Below are 16,794 nucleotides of genomic sequence, written 5' to 3'. Positions count from 1 at the left end.
GCAGTTACTGTATATGGGCCGCCAACCCGTACTTAACAAATAGCCTTAGATAAAATCAAATCAGTGCATTCATGACATAATAAAGGTTATACCACTGTTCAGTAACCCTTAATAATATAAATATTAAAACTTTGATAGTAATTGTGATCTCTGAACTTACCCAAAACACTCAGATCAATGAATTGTGTCAGGTTGCCAGCAATATTCGAGGCAACACACACATAAAGCCCACTGTCTGACACTCTGGTCTCCAAGATCTTCATAGAGCCTGAGGAAAGCTGAGTGTGCCTGTGAGGAACACAATCAGAAACAGAAACAGCAATAAACTTAACTGTAAAGTGAAAAGCATTTTTGCAAAGCTTTAATAACAAATCAATAAAAACATACACTTTTTTCCATTCAATTAGCTACTTATCAAATTCAGTAAAAGTTACTCTACATTTTCTCTCCTAGATAATTCTTACTAATCCATCATGAAGCAAAATTACAGCTGCAGTGGCAGGCACACCGTAGGCCCAACACAGTGTGGTTACTCAGTCATCTTATAAGACCACAAACTATTCCCTGGGGATGTAAACAGTCTAGAGAAACAGCACATCAATGTAGACAGCGTGGAGGTTCTCACAGGCTTTTAAATCTTCAAATCTAACTTTAAGCTTACAACCACAATAATGTGATTTTATCAAATTTTTATTAATCATTAATTGACAATATTATTCATGTGTGTGTTAAGGCAACTGCGGGTCTGATTTTAGAGCAAAAATACTTTAATACTGGGCCTGAGCAGTGCACATGGTGTTGTTGGAATATCATTAAACGAAATCAGTGCTGTGTTCTGTATGTGTTACCGGGGAGAGAAAGGGGAGATGAGCTGCCTCTCCTTGGCCCAGCTTATGGTGGGAGGCGGGACACTATGGACCTCACATGGCAGAATGGCGTCCTCACCCTCAACCACCGTCATTGGCTGTGCTGAGCCTCCGGTGCCACCAACACCGGATCTAGGACGGACTAGACACACAAAGACAAAACAGCAACTCAATTCAAAGGGCTTAGATCAATGTGACAATTTCATACAACATATGAGATGCAAACAAAGAGGGTTGATTACAAAAGAAAAAAAACAACAAAATCATTTGATAAAGTTCCCGTTTGTTGAGTTGAGTGTGTTAGTAAAGTTCCATTCTTTCTTATAGTATCTGCCATAGCTGATTGTGCATTAATGTGCTTTTACATAATAAAAAATACAAATTCATTCAATGATGTGAGAAAAGCCATTTTCTGTGTATTTTCTTAGGGCAGCTTCCACTAAAGGTTGTCGTCGTATTGACTGGGGAAGTGAGGAAAATCAGGCAAAAGTAAAAGAGCACTTAATGTTCATAAGTTTGGCCTTAAGATTGGCCTTAAGGATCAATAGGCACAGGCATTTATTACATTGGACCTGCACCCGGGCATAGTAAACTACAATTTGACAAGTTGACAATTATCCAAAATTAAGAATGGCTCCTGTTGAGTTTTATTGTGTCAAACATCTATCCTTTAAGGGTAGAGTTACTTTTTGGGGGGGAAATCTGACATGATTGAAGGTAAACGCTATTTATAAGTTTGTACAGATGTTACTTAGCCTTTAGCTGGTGATGAGTTTTACCATAGACAGTGAGCTGGACCTTCCTGGAAGCATGGCCGGCACCATTGGTAGCTGTGCAGAGGAACTCTCCAGTCTCGTTTCCAGAGGGGGAGGCGATGAGGAGGCTGCCGTCAGAATCCATGGAGAAGGCTGGACCACCCAAGTTCAGCAGCTCCCCACCCTACAAAAGAAACCACAGCAGGGAAAGGGCAGGGGCCGTGGTTTGTTTCATTAACTCAGCTTTATTAACACTCAACATGGTGACCTAGAAAGAGGAAGGCTGTGTGACCTACTAAGCGTTCTTAAATTAATTATTTGATTTTCTCTACTACTTCTGAATGAAACTGCTTTAAATAAAAGTGTTATAGTTCATACAATTAAATTAAGCAAATGTGATGTCGTTGCATCAGGATTGAATCACCTCTGGACTGTCCAAAATTAACTTGATTGATGTTACACAGAACGGCAAGGGAATCACATTTTAACAGCTGGTGCAAAACTTAGCAGGGTCTAGTTTTATATGTCTCTGCAGCCCTGTTCGCTTTGAACGCATCAATTTTACAACTCAGAGAAACTAGTGTGAAAAATGGAAAAAAGGGAGGAACTGTCCACAAACACACATTGGCCTACAGGCCACACTAACACACAAATGTGCACATGTCAAGACGAAAAACACAGCACATCCTAACGGACACAGGTAGAGCTAATTTAACAAGCATCACAAGGCAAAACACACGTATCCTCACAGAGACACACAGAAATGTTCCTTTTATGTGCTATTGTCTTGCCAAAGCCCATCAATAAAGTAAGTGTTGTACTAAAATATAAATAGCAACCCTGACTTTTTGGCACAATTCAACACACACACTGGATTCTTTAAAGTTGAGTTTATCTATATCCAAGACTGCGCAGCTACACTACACAAATACACATAGTACCTGTTGAGCTGCACACAGCATTCACTAGAAGTAAAGAGTCAATAGGTATATTTATGCATGGAGTTGTGATTCAGGACATCATATAATGCCTCTTGGACATGGCAGGCTGTCATTTAAAATGTATTAATATAGAATGGTAAGACATTGCCTAGTTTGATACGTTGGTGAAGGAGTTTTACTAATGCTGCATTTTGTGGAGTTCCAACTTGAGCAAAATAGACACAATTTGATGAACAATGTACTTTCATGTGGTGTCCCACATTCTCAGTTTTTTCATTTCCATTTACGGATAGAAATGAAGGACTTCAGTTGCAGGAAATGAGAGCAGCACCGCAATCACAGAACTTTCTCTTACTTTGGCAGACTTTCTACTAACATAGGTTATGCCAACACATACCTTGGCCCAGGTAATGTCAGGGGCGGGAACTCCACTGGCACGGCAGGGCAGAGTGATGGGTGCACCCTCAATTGTGTTGAACACCTGAGGGCCATACTGAATTGTAGGAATTACTGCAAACATGAGAAGAAGAAGTAGAAGAAATACACAGTAGGTTAATATGTTGTTGTTCATGTTCATGTGTTTAGCTCTACTGTGTGTTTTCTGTGTGTGTCTCTTGTCCCTCCCTCCTCTTTCTGTCTTTCTCTTGTTGTTTGTTTACACAACCAAGCTATGCAGAAAAGATCATCCCTGGGAGGCTTAGAGGATCTTCTTGGAAATAAAAATGTGATTCAATTAAACAACAAAAACAAAATGTTTAGTAGCCTCTATCGAAAGTATTTCTCATAGGTTATATCAAATGTAACTACTGTCTGAGCTACATATTGTAAATGTCCAGTGTTTTGTGAATGGACAGCTGAAAAGGACTGACCTAATTACATGAGGGAGCTTTATGTACTTGCGATTTAAATTGGTATAATCTGGCAATGACTGAGTTTAGTATAAATAGAGAACACATTTCCCCCTCTCACTGTTCTCTAAACTCCGCTATTACCTTCAGCTGCTGGTTTAAATGTAACCTCAAAGATAATCCTATTCATGAAGTTAACAGTCCTCTGCCGGGAAAGGAGACATTCAAGCAGCACATTGATGAATGAGGTAACAGGATAAAAGAAAGGGAAAAAAGGGGACATTACATATGTCACAACAAATCAACAACAGGCTTCTTTTTTTTTTAATCGAAGCTGTTTTCACATTGACATAGCAGAGGAAGCACAGGGTATGTAAACATTAACCATGGCTCAGTTCCATTTAGTGCCCCAATATGCACAATACCTCGGCCTTGCATCATTCCAGTCAGCTGCTGCCACAGACTGGAACGCACTACAAACACACCTCAAACTGGTCACTTTCATTTCCATTCCGGCCTTCAAACACTCCATCTCACACCATCTCACTGATCCCTGCAAGTGTTTCCCCTCCGTCTAATCCTTCAGCTCAGTCTCCCATTTGTGCACCTAGGCCCGCTGATTTAATGGTTTTAATGATTTTGTATAACCAATCCTTGTTTTCTATGTCTTTGTATGTTTTTTAAGTGTCACCTATTTTTGTTTTATGTCAGGCCATCTTTGTAAATAAGAACTTGTTCTTAATGATCTGCCTGGTAAAATAAAGGTAAATAAAAATACCAACCTGGAAGTATAGTGTGTTATAATCCATATATTAAATATTTATAAACTGCTTATAAAGGCTTCATAAAGAGACTTAAGAACAATGTTCCCAGGCAGAGGTATAATAGCACAAAATAGGTCATTTTAATAATATAATAAGATAACCTTACATGAGCAAAAACCATGCATATAGCACTTTTTAGTCAGCAGAAATATCAGATCTCCAATAATTTAACTTGCAGACATTGTGTTTGTCATCATTTGTGTAAATATGCATGTCTGTTTACAGTTGGTTTGTATGTATTTTATGTACATTACCATAGACATTGACAGTGGTGGTATGGTTGGTGGCCCCGATAACGTTTTCAGCCAAACAGATGTAGTCACCAGCATCATCCAGCTGGATTCTTTCAATATGCAGACTGCCGTCCCTCCTCACTGTCAGATACTGGTCTGAGGTCACCTGAAAGTTAAGTTTGGTGAAATTAAAATATGGCTATTTTAACAAATAAGACACAGAAAAACAAACTGTACATGTTCCCTTTGAGTGCTCACCAGGCCGTAGTTGTGTAGCCACTGCCTTTCAGGCAGAGGATTCCCAGCCAATAGCACACAAGGCAGAGTCATCTGCTGGTCCTCGATCACACTGAGCACAGCTGGACTCATCGCAATGACCGGCGACACTGCAGATACCATGCAAACAATTATCATCACAAATCTCACCAAGACAGTCAAAACATGGAGAAAATATGACAGGTGTTACAAGAGTGCTTGTATTTAATTTTCACCTAAACAAAAATACCAATGAGCAAATGTCTTTAAGTCTAACTCCAATGCAATTACTTCAGTGTCACTCATCATACTGACATTGTCATCGGTACAGTCACATTGGGAATGTTAACCTGTATTACTATTGTAGTTTGCTACATTTAGTCCATTCTTGCTCTCTTTATCTATCTATTGTATCTTTTTATATACATATTTTGAGTATGGGCATTTGTTCTGTGTGTGTTTTTGTTTCTTTATTACTTAAGATAAGTTAAAAACGAAGTTTTCATAATAAAATGTGTTTTTACCTCTGGCAAAGCTCAAAGGAAGCACATGTTTGGTGTGTGTACCGTACCATCAATACATAGGGAATGCTTGGTTGCTATAAACACACTAACTATACAGCCTATACTGTACATATTTATTTCCACAGCTGCTTTAGATATCAACACACCTATAGCTCTCATGAGCAAAACTCATACATGAACACATACACACACAATGACATGACATTCAATTTTGTTGGAATAGTTTGTCGTTGTTCACACAGACAATGCTGATGTCATCTGTTGGGGATAGACAACAGGGTGTCGTCAAGACTGCCCTGACTAGACAGAGAACACAACCTCACACACACACAAATATGAACACACACGTGCATGCCAAGTTCATTGTGCTTTATTTCCACCACAGCCCAGATCATTTACTTAAATGTGTTTCTGCATTAGGTGTATGTGTCTCAGGAGATATATTGTCAGTAGGGAAACGGGGCAGTGGGGCAGTAATACATGTCATCTGGGTAGGTCTGTGGTTTCCAACCTTTGGCCCACATAAGAGCTCTGTGTTTCCTCTGTAAAGAAAACGGTGAAACAGAAACAGCGGTTAACAAGGCCCATGTGTTCAAACACACCCACTGAAATGTGCTAATGAACTCACACTCATGTGTAGGACCGAAACAGAGACGCACACACTCACAGGACCATACAGAAAGACGTGTAGGTTGTTTCAGAAAATGTACTGGACATGGAATGTAGATATGATCTCTGATTTGAGATACACGGAAAAAACTGCATATTCAGCCAAAGGTTATGTAAGCATGTGCGAGTGACTGAGTGTGTATTCTCATTTTGTGCTCCACATGTCTTTGAACTGCAAAAGCGTTTTAAAGCATCTACAGTATCTGAGAACTTTTTTAGAACATCTACACCTCTGTATTCCTTACATAACTTATCAACGAATAATACATCACAGAGTGCTAACATTTAAATACACATTACAATGCCTGCTTTACTCCTAAATGAGCAGAAATTTGAAGGCTGGATTTCATTTGAATTTTAAGAGACACTGCTCTTTGATCTTAGAGGGAGAGACAAATACACAAAGGGTAAGATTGGCAAGACTTTTGAAATGTTGCGCTTACCCAGTCCAGTCACAGTGATTCTGGCCTGGGCCTGGATTCTGCCAAAGTGATTCTGAGCCTCACAGATATATACCGCCTCATCCTCCACCCACAGGTCTGACAGAAAAATTGATATTTAGGTGTTAACGTAGAGCACTTACATGTCTAATATGTATTCACATATACTACTAACAAACTCACTGGTGATATGTAGGGCTCCCGTGCTCTGTGTGACCGTGCCATGTGTGCGGTGCCTGTTGAATATTGGAAGTCCATCTTCTCTCCGCCAGCTGACCTGTGGTTCGGGGTGACCTTGGGCAAGGCACAGCAAGGTCACATTGGAACCGATGTCCGACCCCACATCGGACGGTTCTCGGGTGAACTCGGGTTGGGCTGGAACATTCAAGGTGAATAAGGGAAAGGTCAGAAAGTTAAGGAGTGTCCCTTACATCTGTATCGCATTCTACAGACAATCAAGCTGTCCATCATGTAAGCTTGGGTTGTTCATGACTCCTTTTAGGACCAGATGCACTGTGCTTCTAAGTGTTCAACACAAATTTAACCGTATATAGAGATTTCTTTTAATTTGATTATTAAGTATAAATGTGTCTTTTTATTTAATCAATGCTGAACATTTCGGAGTTCAATATGAGACATCTGGGTATGTATTTCACAACATTGGAAAGGCAACACAAGTAGTAATCTATCCATTTATTATGACCTTGTTATGGGTTCATAAGACTGAAAAGTACATTTACAAGGTTAATTAAGCCTGGTCCCACCTCCAACATCGAGAGAGATCTTTGCTGACGAGGTGCCAGCAGCATTGACAGCTGCACAGGTGTAATCTCCTGCGTCCACATCCTGGGTTTCCTTGATGGTCAGTGTACCTTCTAATGCATCCACTTCCAAGAAAGATGATGAATGCAGCTGGACACCACCTAGCGTTAAGAACAAAATGCATGAGAGGAGTGTGGTCAGCTAGTTTTTTTTTGGGATTGTGTCCCAAATAGAGGGAAAATATAAACTTCTCAAAACTCAGTGCAATAAATGTTTATGTAATTTGAATGGGGTTTATTTATTCCACGCTGCACATGGAATTCACAAAAAGATTGCACAGCGTTTGCATATACAATACATACCAATAATGCACAATTCACAGTGCTATCAGCCACTGCATAAATTCTTCATGAATTCTCCTAAGCTTGAATAATTTTTAACCAAAAGTTTTGTTGTACTTCCTTTTATTCTCAACTGTTACCTTTGTACCACAATATGTCAGGCTGTGGGATTCCAGATGCAGAGCAGGCCATCACTGTGGTTTCTCCAATGCCAATGAGAATATCACTCAATGCGACTGTCACCACCGGAGATTCTAGAAGAATTGTTGAACAATAGACCAAACATCAGTTTGATAGAGAAAGGAAAATGAGATGTAGTGCATACTGTATGGATGTGCATATTGGAGCTCACCAATGTAAGTAAGGATCGAGGTAACTGTGTCAGTCCCAGCTTGGTTGCTGGCCAGGCAGCCATACACTCCTCCATCCTTTTTCTCCATTTTCCTTATAACCAGTGTGCCATCAGGAGTCATCCTGTGTCTGAACACACACACGATTCACAATTTATTATTTTTATTTCAGCGTGGTCAAAAATGGGAGAGAGAAGAAGTAGCAAAAACAAAAATCAGCTTATGTATAAAAGGAGGAATTTACCTGCTGGTGGCCATGATGAACATGTCATTGTGGGTCCATACGAGACGGGGTGGAGGGTAGCCGCTGGCCGAGCATCTGATCCTTTTTTCATCTCCGGCTGTAAAGCTTTGATTCCGAGGCTCTACCGAAACCCTAGGCACCTCTAGAGAAAAGAAAAAGGAATTCAATAATATTTCTCTAAGTAAATTAATACCCTTTAAATTAAGCCAATAAAAACCCTAAATATTGTGTAATGATATAAAGGGATTTTTGTAGGTATGTATTTATTTGTTTTCTTATAAAAAAACATGACAGTGTCTTTGTGTTAGCACATACAGTAGGTGTGAAGGAATCTATACATTTTTGCACTTATGCTTCAACTTCAAACATCAGTGATGAGTTTTGAGAGAAATACAGTGCATTTTCCAGGTGCTGATAATAAATCTACGTGGAACATTCCTGATATTTTACTACTTTGCCCTGATCAAACCATATTGATCTTAATCTTAGCGATTCAGGGTGTGCTGTGCTGATCTGTAACGTACAACCCAGAAAGTACGGGCGTCAGAACAACTCTACACTTTATAGCCAGCCGCTCTCACCTAGTTCAATCTGCTCGAAGGTGACCCTGCCCCGAGGGTGATAGCGACACCCCTGAGTTCAGGAACAAGGAGGTTCCTGAGAAGACACATTGTTCTTCTCTGACTCAGCAGCATTAATGTGTGAGTAAGAAGCCTGTCTTTAGCGCTCCCTTCATTACCTGCTACATCTTTCCCTCTTTCTTCGTCCCTCACTCATCTGTACTCACTACCACTCAAAATGCATTCTCCTCTTATCTCAACTTCTGCTCGTCTGCTCTGACTCTTTTGTCCTAGTGCATTCACAATAGCACATTCACTTTGTTTTCAAAAATCTCCCATTAAACAAAAAATAAAAGGAAAACAGCGACAACATAGAACTTCCCCCTATTTCTGTTAGCAAGTGGCCATGCACTGAGTTCCACTGTGTTCTGTTCAAGTGTTGTAAGATGTCAGCAGACTTTGCCCACTTCAAAGTGAGGCTAATAACTAGGATGGGATTGACCAGGGGGTAATTAGGAAACCCCAAGGGCTTGCTGACAGCTGTTTTACAGGGAGAAAGAGATAAGGCCCAAAAAAAATATAACAATGAAGAAACAGTAAGAAATTGGTTCAAGAAAATAATAGCAAAGAAAGATGTGACAGGATAATATGAAATATGGCAAACAGGTGAGGTGTTATGAAAAGACAAAAATATCCTGTGAAGTGTAAAGGGGTCAGCTGTGCAATTTATCACGAGTGAGACAAGCAAAATGACAGAGTTTCCCTCACAACCTGTCTGCCGCACTGCTATTAAACCTAAAACTTTTCAATATGCGTCACTGAGGTTTACCCTGCAGATAAAAAGGTTTTCTCCCATTTAAAGTCAGAGTGAACTGTTTAGGTCAAGAAAATAGGTCTAATAGTTTAAAGTGACGTGAAGGAAATTTCTTTTTTATTATAAAGGGAATAAATTACATGTTTTTTCCTTAGAGCAACACAACCTGGCAGAGCATATTCAAGGGAGGGATTTAGGTGACAATGAGCAGCAATGTCTTTGAATGAAGTTCTTTTCTGGGTCAGAAGGAGGTAACACAAAGTAAATACTGGATGTTCATTTGGATTGTGCAAAAACCTCTCTAAACCTCTTTCTCGTGCACGGGTTCTGGCTGAAATCTTCAGCTAATAGCAGTTTTTAGTGGCTGTAATGCATCGGCATTTCCTGGCCAAGCATGGTACGATGCTCTGTGTTGCTGGCCACATGGACAGCGAAACTTCCTTAGTGTTTCTGATTAAGTGTCAGTGAAGTGTTAGGAATGGTATAACAATGAGAGCTGTCCCGAGTTGGAAAACTCTACGTTAGCGCAGCCTTTGAGTCAGGCATAAATAATTTTCACACGTCCCATAAAGCATTAAGGTGAATTATAGGCAGCAAGGGAGGGAAGAGGGGCAGGGGCACTTGGGAGCCGATCGTGTATTTGGGAAGGGGGTTGTGTTTGCCAAGAATCCTGTTTCCCCATGGTGTAAATCACACAGAAAAAAAGTCTCACAAGTACATGTAAGCACACACCCAAACCAGTAAAACAATTCAACTGTAACCTTGTAGCTCCCAGGAAGCCAATGTGTGCCACTACATTGTTGAAAAGCAACCATTTATTTCTTAAAACACACACTTCTGATCTTACACCTCTGAATTATATAAAAAAACATCCAGATAAAAACAAACACTCCTGACCTTGCACAGTGAGGTAGATCCGCTCTGCCATCACCCCTCCTTCATTTATAGCGATGCACTCATACCAGCCCGAGCGCTCTGGGGTCACAGGGGACACCTGTAGCGAAAGGTTGGTCAGGACGAGCACCTGTGGGTCCAGCCGGGCATCGTGTCCCCCTCTCAGCCAGGTGAGGTTGAAGCTGACGGTGCTTACGACGTGGCAGGTGAGGACAGCGCGGGAGCCAGGGGACGCGGTCACATTACCCTCCACTGTGATGGCCGGCGGCGGCTCTGCAGGATAATGTTGTTAGCAGATGCCAGGAACTTTACATCATAAAGAAACAGGAAATCACAGCAAGTGGTTATTTTCCTTCTGACATTTCACTTTTGTAGAGGCATGCAATATTATCCAATCATGGGGAGAAAATGTAGCAGAACATACTGATGTTTCGAAGTCATACAGTTATTAGATATTCTACATTACACTTTTTACTAGAGGCACAATTTCTCTGTCTATGCTGTTTTGTTTAAGATCATCATATCTTTATTGAATAAGTCTCTTACAAGTCGAAAGACTTACTAAACTAAATTGCTGGAGTAATGCTTAAAGATTATGCAAAATGCAAAATACAAAATACATAAGTATGTGTCCCCGGTGTGTAAGGAGACTCACAGTGTCAGAATATACAACCCTGTTTTCCTCCTTACCCACGTCTCTAAAAATGGGGGTACAAACAAGCTGATCCAGATTTGCTGCCGATATGACGTCATAACCGAAATGTGAGCTGGTTTTACATTGAACTCCTGGCAACGTCCCACCCACGTGACACGTCCAACCTATCGTCCGCAATATACAGTCGGGAGCTGAATCCCCTCGCAGCACCTCTGTGTGTCTGTGTATTCAGCAGGATGTGTGCAGGAGGGACTTACAGTTGTTGTATATATAATACATATAATGTCACTGTTCTACTGGTGAACAATGAGAAGTGTTTCAGAAATAATGCTTGATGTGGTTTGCAACATAATATGGCGTTTAATCACGGCAGCATTTAGCTGAGTGTCTCCGTTAGAAACTTCTCTCTTCAGACAGAGAGCTGCGTGATGCTACAAAGGGGCGTGGCCAGCTTCAGCTCAGCTCAAATTTAAAGCGTCAGTCAGCAGAATCAGCACTTCAGGAACAGGGCTGATATAGAGGGGTATATGTGTGGTATAAGGGCAAAACACTTCACAGACAAGTTTTGTATAGATATTGCCCTACAATATATTGTTCAAATATAGCATAATAGAAGACCTTTAAACAAAAAATTAATACAACTTTTTTTGTTCTATTTGTAGGAAGCAGGAGCAGTTTAACTTATCACCTACAGTGAGGGTGTTTTGGTGTATGCTTCTCTTAACTATGTGTAAAGTTATTCCATGTTCCTGCTTTTTCTTTTTTGCTCGGTGCAAGAAATATTTTATCCACATTATTCATCTCTTCTTAATTTTTGCCCAATTTCTTTTTTTGTCGCCATGTAAAAAACATTCCCTCGAGCCTCAGAGTCTTTGGCTCTGATACAGGGAGGATGCTGGGGATTCTTCACAGCTCGGATTATGTGTGTGTCTGTGTGTATGTTTTGTGAGGTAAAATGTGGAGGCCTGCCTGCGATTCTGTTGGGAATATCCCTGGCCCAGTAACAAAGGTTGGAGTTGTGGCTTAGTAGGATTCATTTCACCTAATTTTATAGACGTCATCAGCGGTAAATTTGGACAAACTAAGTATCTTTGCTTTCTCCCTTTGGACTGTGAACACAGTGGTTAGGTTACAGTATAATGAGTTAGGCTCAAACATTACACAGATCCCTGCCTGGCTTCATCTCTTCTCCTTCTGTTTCCAAAGCATCTTTCAACTATCTCTCACTCTTTTTCTCTGCACTCCACCTTCTTCCTTTCTCCTTGGCATTCATCATATTGACAGAGCTCCAGTGAATTTCACAAAGCAGGAGGTTTTTTGGAAACAAACATTTGGACAAGAAGACTTTTACTAACTGCATTGGGACCCGAGGTGTCAGCTCTGAGGAAAAGGATCAGATTGAAAAATAAATGCACTACAGAGAATTTTGGAATAGGGAAAATGTTTTATTTGTTTAAGGGTATAAATCATCTTATGATCCCTGTAGTTTTGTCTGCACTCAAAGCTTTAAAATCCTGATGAAAACAAAGGCATGACACTAATAATTTATTACTTTCTTTTTGAATTAAGGGAATTACCTTCATTTTGAATTTCCCTAAATTCTAATGTAGTTCCTAAGTTGTAATGCATTTATTACAATGGTGACATCAGAGTACTTGTGTTTAAAATTAGCTGTTGTATGCAAACTGTGCACCCAAGTCACGGTATAGGCAGCTAAACTATCACTACGCTCTGTTCTTGGTGCCTGGAGATTATTTACAACTTATTTCAATGTTTTCTCTACTCACATCATATTTACAGTCCATTGCTTTACAAATTAGACACACAAACCATATCATAAAATCCATGAAATGATCGCTGAGAAGCATGGATTACAACGTCATGTAAGGGTCAAATTTTCCTTAAAGCTACGTTCACTCTGCCAGAATGTAGGTTCTCTGCGTGGGATCCACAGCACGAGACTGTGAACCCTATGAAATACAACCCACATCATCTGGCGCTTAGATTCCAACCATATGTCCATAAGTACTGTAAGTGTATGAGTTGTACGCGTGAGCATGCGAGTAAACCTACTGAGCATGAAATAACTTATTGCATCAGTTCACTCAAGGCATTTTGCGTTTTTTATATGGTGAGTGTTATTTCTAAACATTACACAGTTCAATGAAGATATGTTAAAGTCCAAGGGAAATCACAAAATGGTTGTGTCTATCTCCTTGTTTTTTAAATGTACTGGCAGGCTGCCATGATGCACCGTGGGGAACAAGAGAAAAAACCTACATGTCATGTGCAGCCATCATGTTGTTAGTGGTATTTAAGAGAAAGTAATAACGCAAATCGATTGAATAATGTTTAAGCGAGCCGATATTTATGCAGTATCATACAAAAAAGAGCAATTTCGTTTCAGTTGGACTTTAAATTGCCCCCTGCCCTGCGAGTAGATCCATCGCACACCAATTACACATTTTGACAGTCTAATGCTTGCCAGGCCTAAGCATTCCTGTCTAAGAGTCTCGCCTCATTACACATAGTGATGGATGGTGGCTCAGCATACACTGTTGATAAACATAAACAGTACTACAGTCCATTGACAAAAGTCAACACTGCTGTCTATGTAATGTGTCTTTCTGCAATGTTGTAACAGTGTCCTTATATATAATTTGTCTCATAATTCGGCATATGTATTATGCTTCAGTTCATTTTTTATTAATAACATGGGTAATAACGTCACTGTTTATAATAATACACCTTGCAGGATACATCCTGGTGTGTGCTCACCTGATACATCCAAGAAGGTGCGAGCTCTTCCTGTCCCAGCACTGTTGATCGCTATACACTCGTAGAAGCCCTCATCCTTGAGAGTGACCTGGGCTATTTCCCATGATGCATTGTTAGAATCACTAGAATCCAAAGAAAGAAAAACTCACAAAATGTACTTTTCTCGAGAATAATACTGAGTTCATTTGATCTGCTTCTCACACAACTGGTGAAAATCCATTCAAATTGAGTCACAGAGTAGTGCACAGATTGAAACACAATATGCAAGTTTGAACCGCCAACAGAGTCTGCAGGAGGGAAGTATCACAGTTTGGATCCATTCTGTTAGACAAACTTGAAGGTATAAATAGATTTGCATCAAATGTGGAAACATTGTTCACTGTCCAAACACAGCAGATTTGCTTCTCCGGGTAGTAGAATGACAAACCATAAAAGTGCTGAACAAACAGTTCTGACTAACCAGATGTTATTGACTTTAATAGATGTATCCCACGGCACGTTCATAAAATGTGTTGATGTCCTGTCGTTAAACGAGTTTGAAATGCAACATGGATAAAATGACAGTTACTGAGTTTTGGCTGAGGTTTGTATTTTATAGTATGCGTTTCTCTCTTGATATTTCACTTTTGGGACTTTGGGAGAAATGCAAATATCTCCCTCCTCTGGATCTAAAGATAGAGGTCGCTGTATGGTGCACAGATTGTAAACTAATTTGCGGCAAATGTGTGATTTGTGACATTGGGCTAATAAATTCAATCGCTTTCACATAACATGAATTTAAAAGACAGTCTCTAAACTAACACACATAGTTCTCCCCAGCCCTGCTCACCTGAAGAGCTGATCCTCTCCAAGTCTCCTCCCATCCCTGCTGAAGCGCTGAGTGAAGGGGATAAGGCTGTCTACCTGGCAGTGGACCCCCCCTCTCTGGAGGTAGTAACCATGACTTGTGGCTGGCATCAGCACCTTGGGAGCATCTAAAAGAGAGAGAAAGGCGAACAAAAGTAATCATTTAAATAACAAAGCAATCTCTCACATCTTCATCTGAAAGTGGGTGCCATCCTGCATCACTTACCAGGTATAATGCTAGAGAAAGAAACACTGGAGACTCTCTGGAACAGGAAACCATTACTGTCATATCCTGTCACCCGCAGGAAGAAGGCCTGGTTGGGTGGAATGAACTCGGTGATGTTCCAGAGGCTTGATGGCTTGCGCTCAGGATAATAGCGGATTGGCAAAGTTTTGATCACATCACCCTTAATGGACAGGAGATCGAGCCTGTCAGCCCGAGCAGGAGGTAAGAGCCCGGTGGTGTTCAGGAGGATGTAAGTAGGAATTCCTGGAGAGATGTTAAAACATATACTGTAAAGTTTAATGTCCCACGGCTAAAGGTGTAAGTGAACACAACAGGTGAAAAGTAAAGCAAAAAGCTGTGGTCTTCATTTTTTATTCTACAATTTGGTAAGGTTGACCTCACTGACCTTGAACTGGCCTACTGGAGGTCTTTTTGAAGTCCAGGGTGGGCTTTCTGGAAAACCCGGATCGAAAGTCAATGGTGCTGAGACCTGAGATGCGGACTGAGTGTCTTCCTTCACTAGAGGTCTGTATCAAAGGAAAAAGGGGAAATATAGCTTTACAAATACTGTATACATTCAAGACTTAGACTAATGTGTCTGAAAAAGTAACTCTAAGGGTTATTACATCTGTGTTTATGGTTTTATTTTAAGAAAATAAAACCATAAAACAACCACTTTACACAGCCACATATTTAAAAATAAATTTGAAGCAAGAAAGATATTTGGTACAAATTGTTTTATTAAAAACCCATACTGATACATACTGGTTTTATATACCTCAGGGAGACAAAGGGAAGAAGGGTTGTTATATCAAAGGCAGCACTGAGTGGTCCAAATGACAGACACAACACTGGGCCTGTTGTGTAACAGCCTTTTGTATGCCAACCATCCCAGCAAGTATAGACATGCCATACTAAGTAAGTCAAGTCTGAGTGTCGACGCTTAACACCAGAGCTTATAAAACATTCACAATTGAGAGATGACCCGCTCAGTCTGACATTCATGCTTTAATTAAATAAACACAACTATAATCAAAGAATTCCTCATGTGTTCTTCATCGTTTGGAGGTCCTTTGAAGCTTTGCAGAAAAAGAGAGTCATTACAATGAAATATAGGTTGGTGAGAGGGGGAAACTCCTCGTTTTAGGTAAAATACCTTGGAGGTTTCATAGACATTGACTCATAATGCAGAATGAGGCATGCAAACCTACACTGTCATTTGCAATTGCCTGACATGAAAGGGAATGTGTAGATTTACAATTACTGAGATCTACCAGACATAAACTTAAATTCCCTGCCAAAAGAACACCAGCAGCAGGATAAAGCAGTGCATTAAGGCAGACACACAACACAGCTAGAAGTCACATTTCTCAAACAATGAGGTAATACCAGGACAAAGGGGTTACGGCTCAGCCTTTAATGCTAATGCCTGCCATCATGAAAAACAATACATGTCGTGGTCATTAAACCTGCCCTAATGGATGCCATGGAATTATCCTGGGTCATTAGTTGGTTGTAAATAAGGCCAAAATGCGGGGAGAGGTCTTTTAAAGGTCACCAAAGACAAGAAGAGTCCCTGTCATTAAAGCTACTCATTTCCCAATTTCACACCCACCTAGACAGATTGACTAGCACCGGTCTGAGATAAACCCTCAATCACACAGAATCAGCTCACATGTGACTGGGGAAACGTTTTAAACTGAGACCTACTGGTGGGATTCTTTAGGACACATGCAAAGAGAAAAACATTTTAAAAATAAGGGTTCGATTAGCTTGCTAGCTGAACCAGACGTATTATTATGAGTCAGAAGGTGACATCAACGTTTAAATTGAACACAAGCTTTGCCCAAACAATTTTTAATGCTAAAAACTAAGTATCTTAGATTCTTTAACCGTAATATTAAATCACATTTTGTTAGGTTACTTTACTTCATGTAGGGCTTTGAAATGCCTTTTTCTTATAAAGGTC

General features: G+C 40.2%; 1 protein-coding gene across 1 annotated transcript in view; it reads right to left on the bottom strand.

The window, feature by feature from the left end:
* hmcn1 (hemicentin 1) overlaps window positions 1-16,794 on the bottom strand; it is a 76,014-nt gene that overhangs the window by 36,399 nt on the left and 22,821 nt on the right. Inside the window, 17 exon segments of the mRNA XM_063891957.1 lie at window positions 161-288; window positions 849-1,008; window positions 1,646-1,805; window positions 2,960-3,072; window positions 4,489-4,633; window positions 4,726-4,853; window positions 6,359-6,454; window positions 6,539-6,730; window positions 7,120-7,278; window positions 7,599-7,712; window positions 7,811-7,938; window positions 8,053-8,194; window positions 10,324-10,593; window positions 13,754-13,875; window positions 14,583-14,727; window positions 14,826-15,089; window positions 15,232-15,352. Coding sequence (XP_063748027.1) covers window positions 161-288; window positions 849-1,008; window positions 1,646-1,805; window positions 2,960-3,072; window positions 4,489-4,633; window positions 4,726-4,853; window positions 6,359-6,454; window positions 6,539-6,730; window positions 7,120-7,278; window positions 7,599-7,712; window positions 7,811-7,938; window positions 8,053-8,194; window positions 10,324-10,593; window positions 13,754-13,875; window positions 14,583-14,727; window positions 14,826-15,089; window positions 15,232-15,352 — 2,587 coding nt within the window.

This window comes from Eleginops maclovinus, chromosome 9 (assembly GCF_036324505.1).
Source record: "Eleginops maclovinus isolate JMC-PN-2008 ecotype Puerto Natales chromosome 9, JC_Emac_rtc_rv5, whole genome shotgun sequence".
In the NCBI taxonomy this organism is placed as follows: domain Eukaryota; kingdom Metazoa; phylum Chordata; class Actinopteri; order Perciformes; family Eleginopidae; genus Eleginops; species Eleginops maclovinus.
Note: the sequence above shows the minus strand (reverse complement) of the source record. Positions and strands in the feature narration are given on the sequence as shown.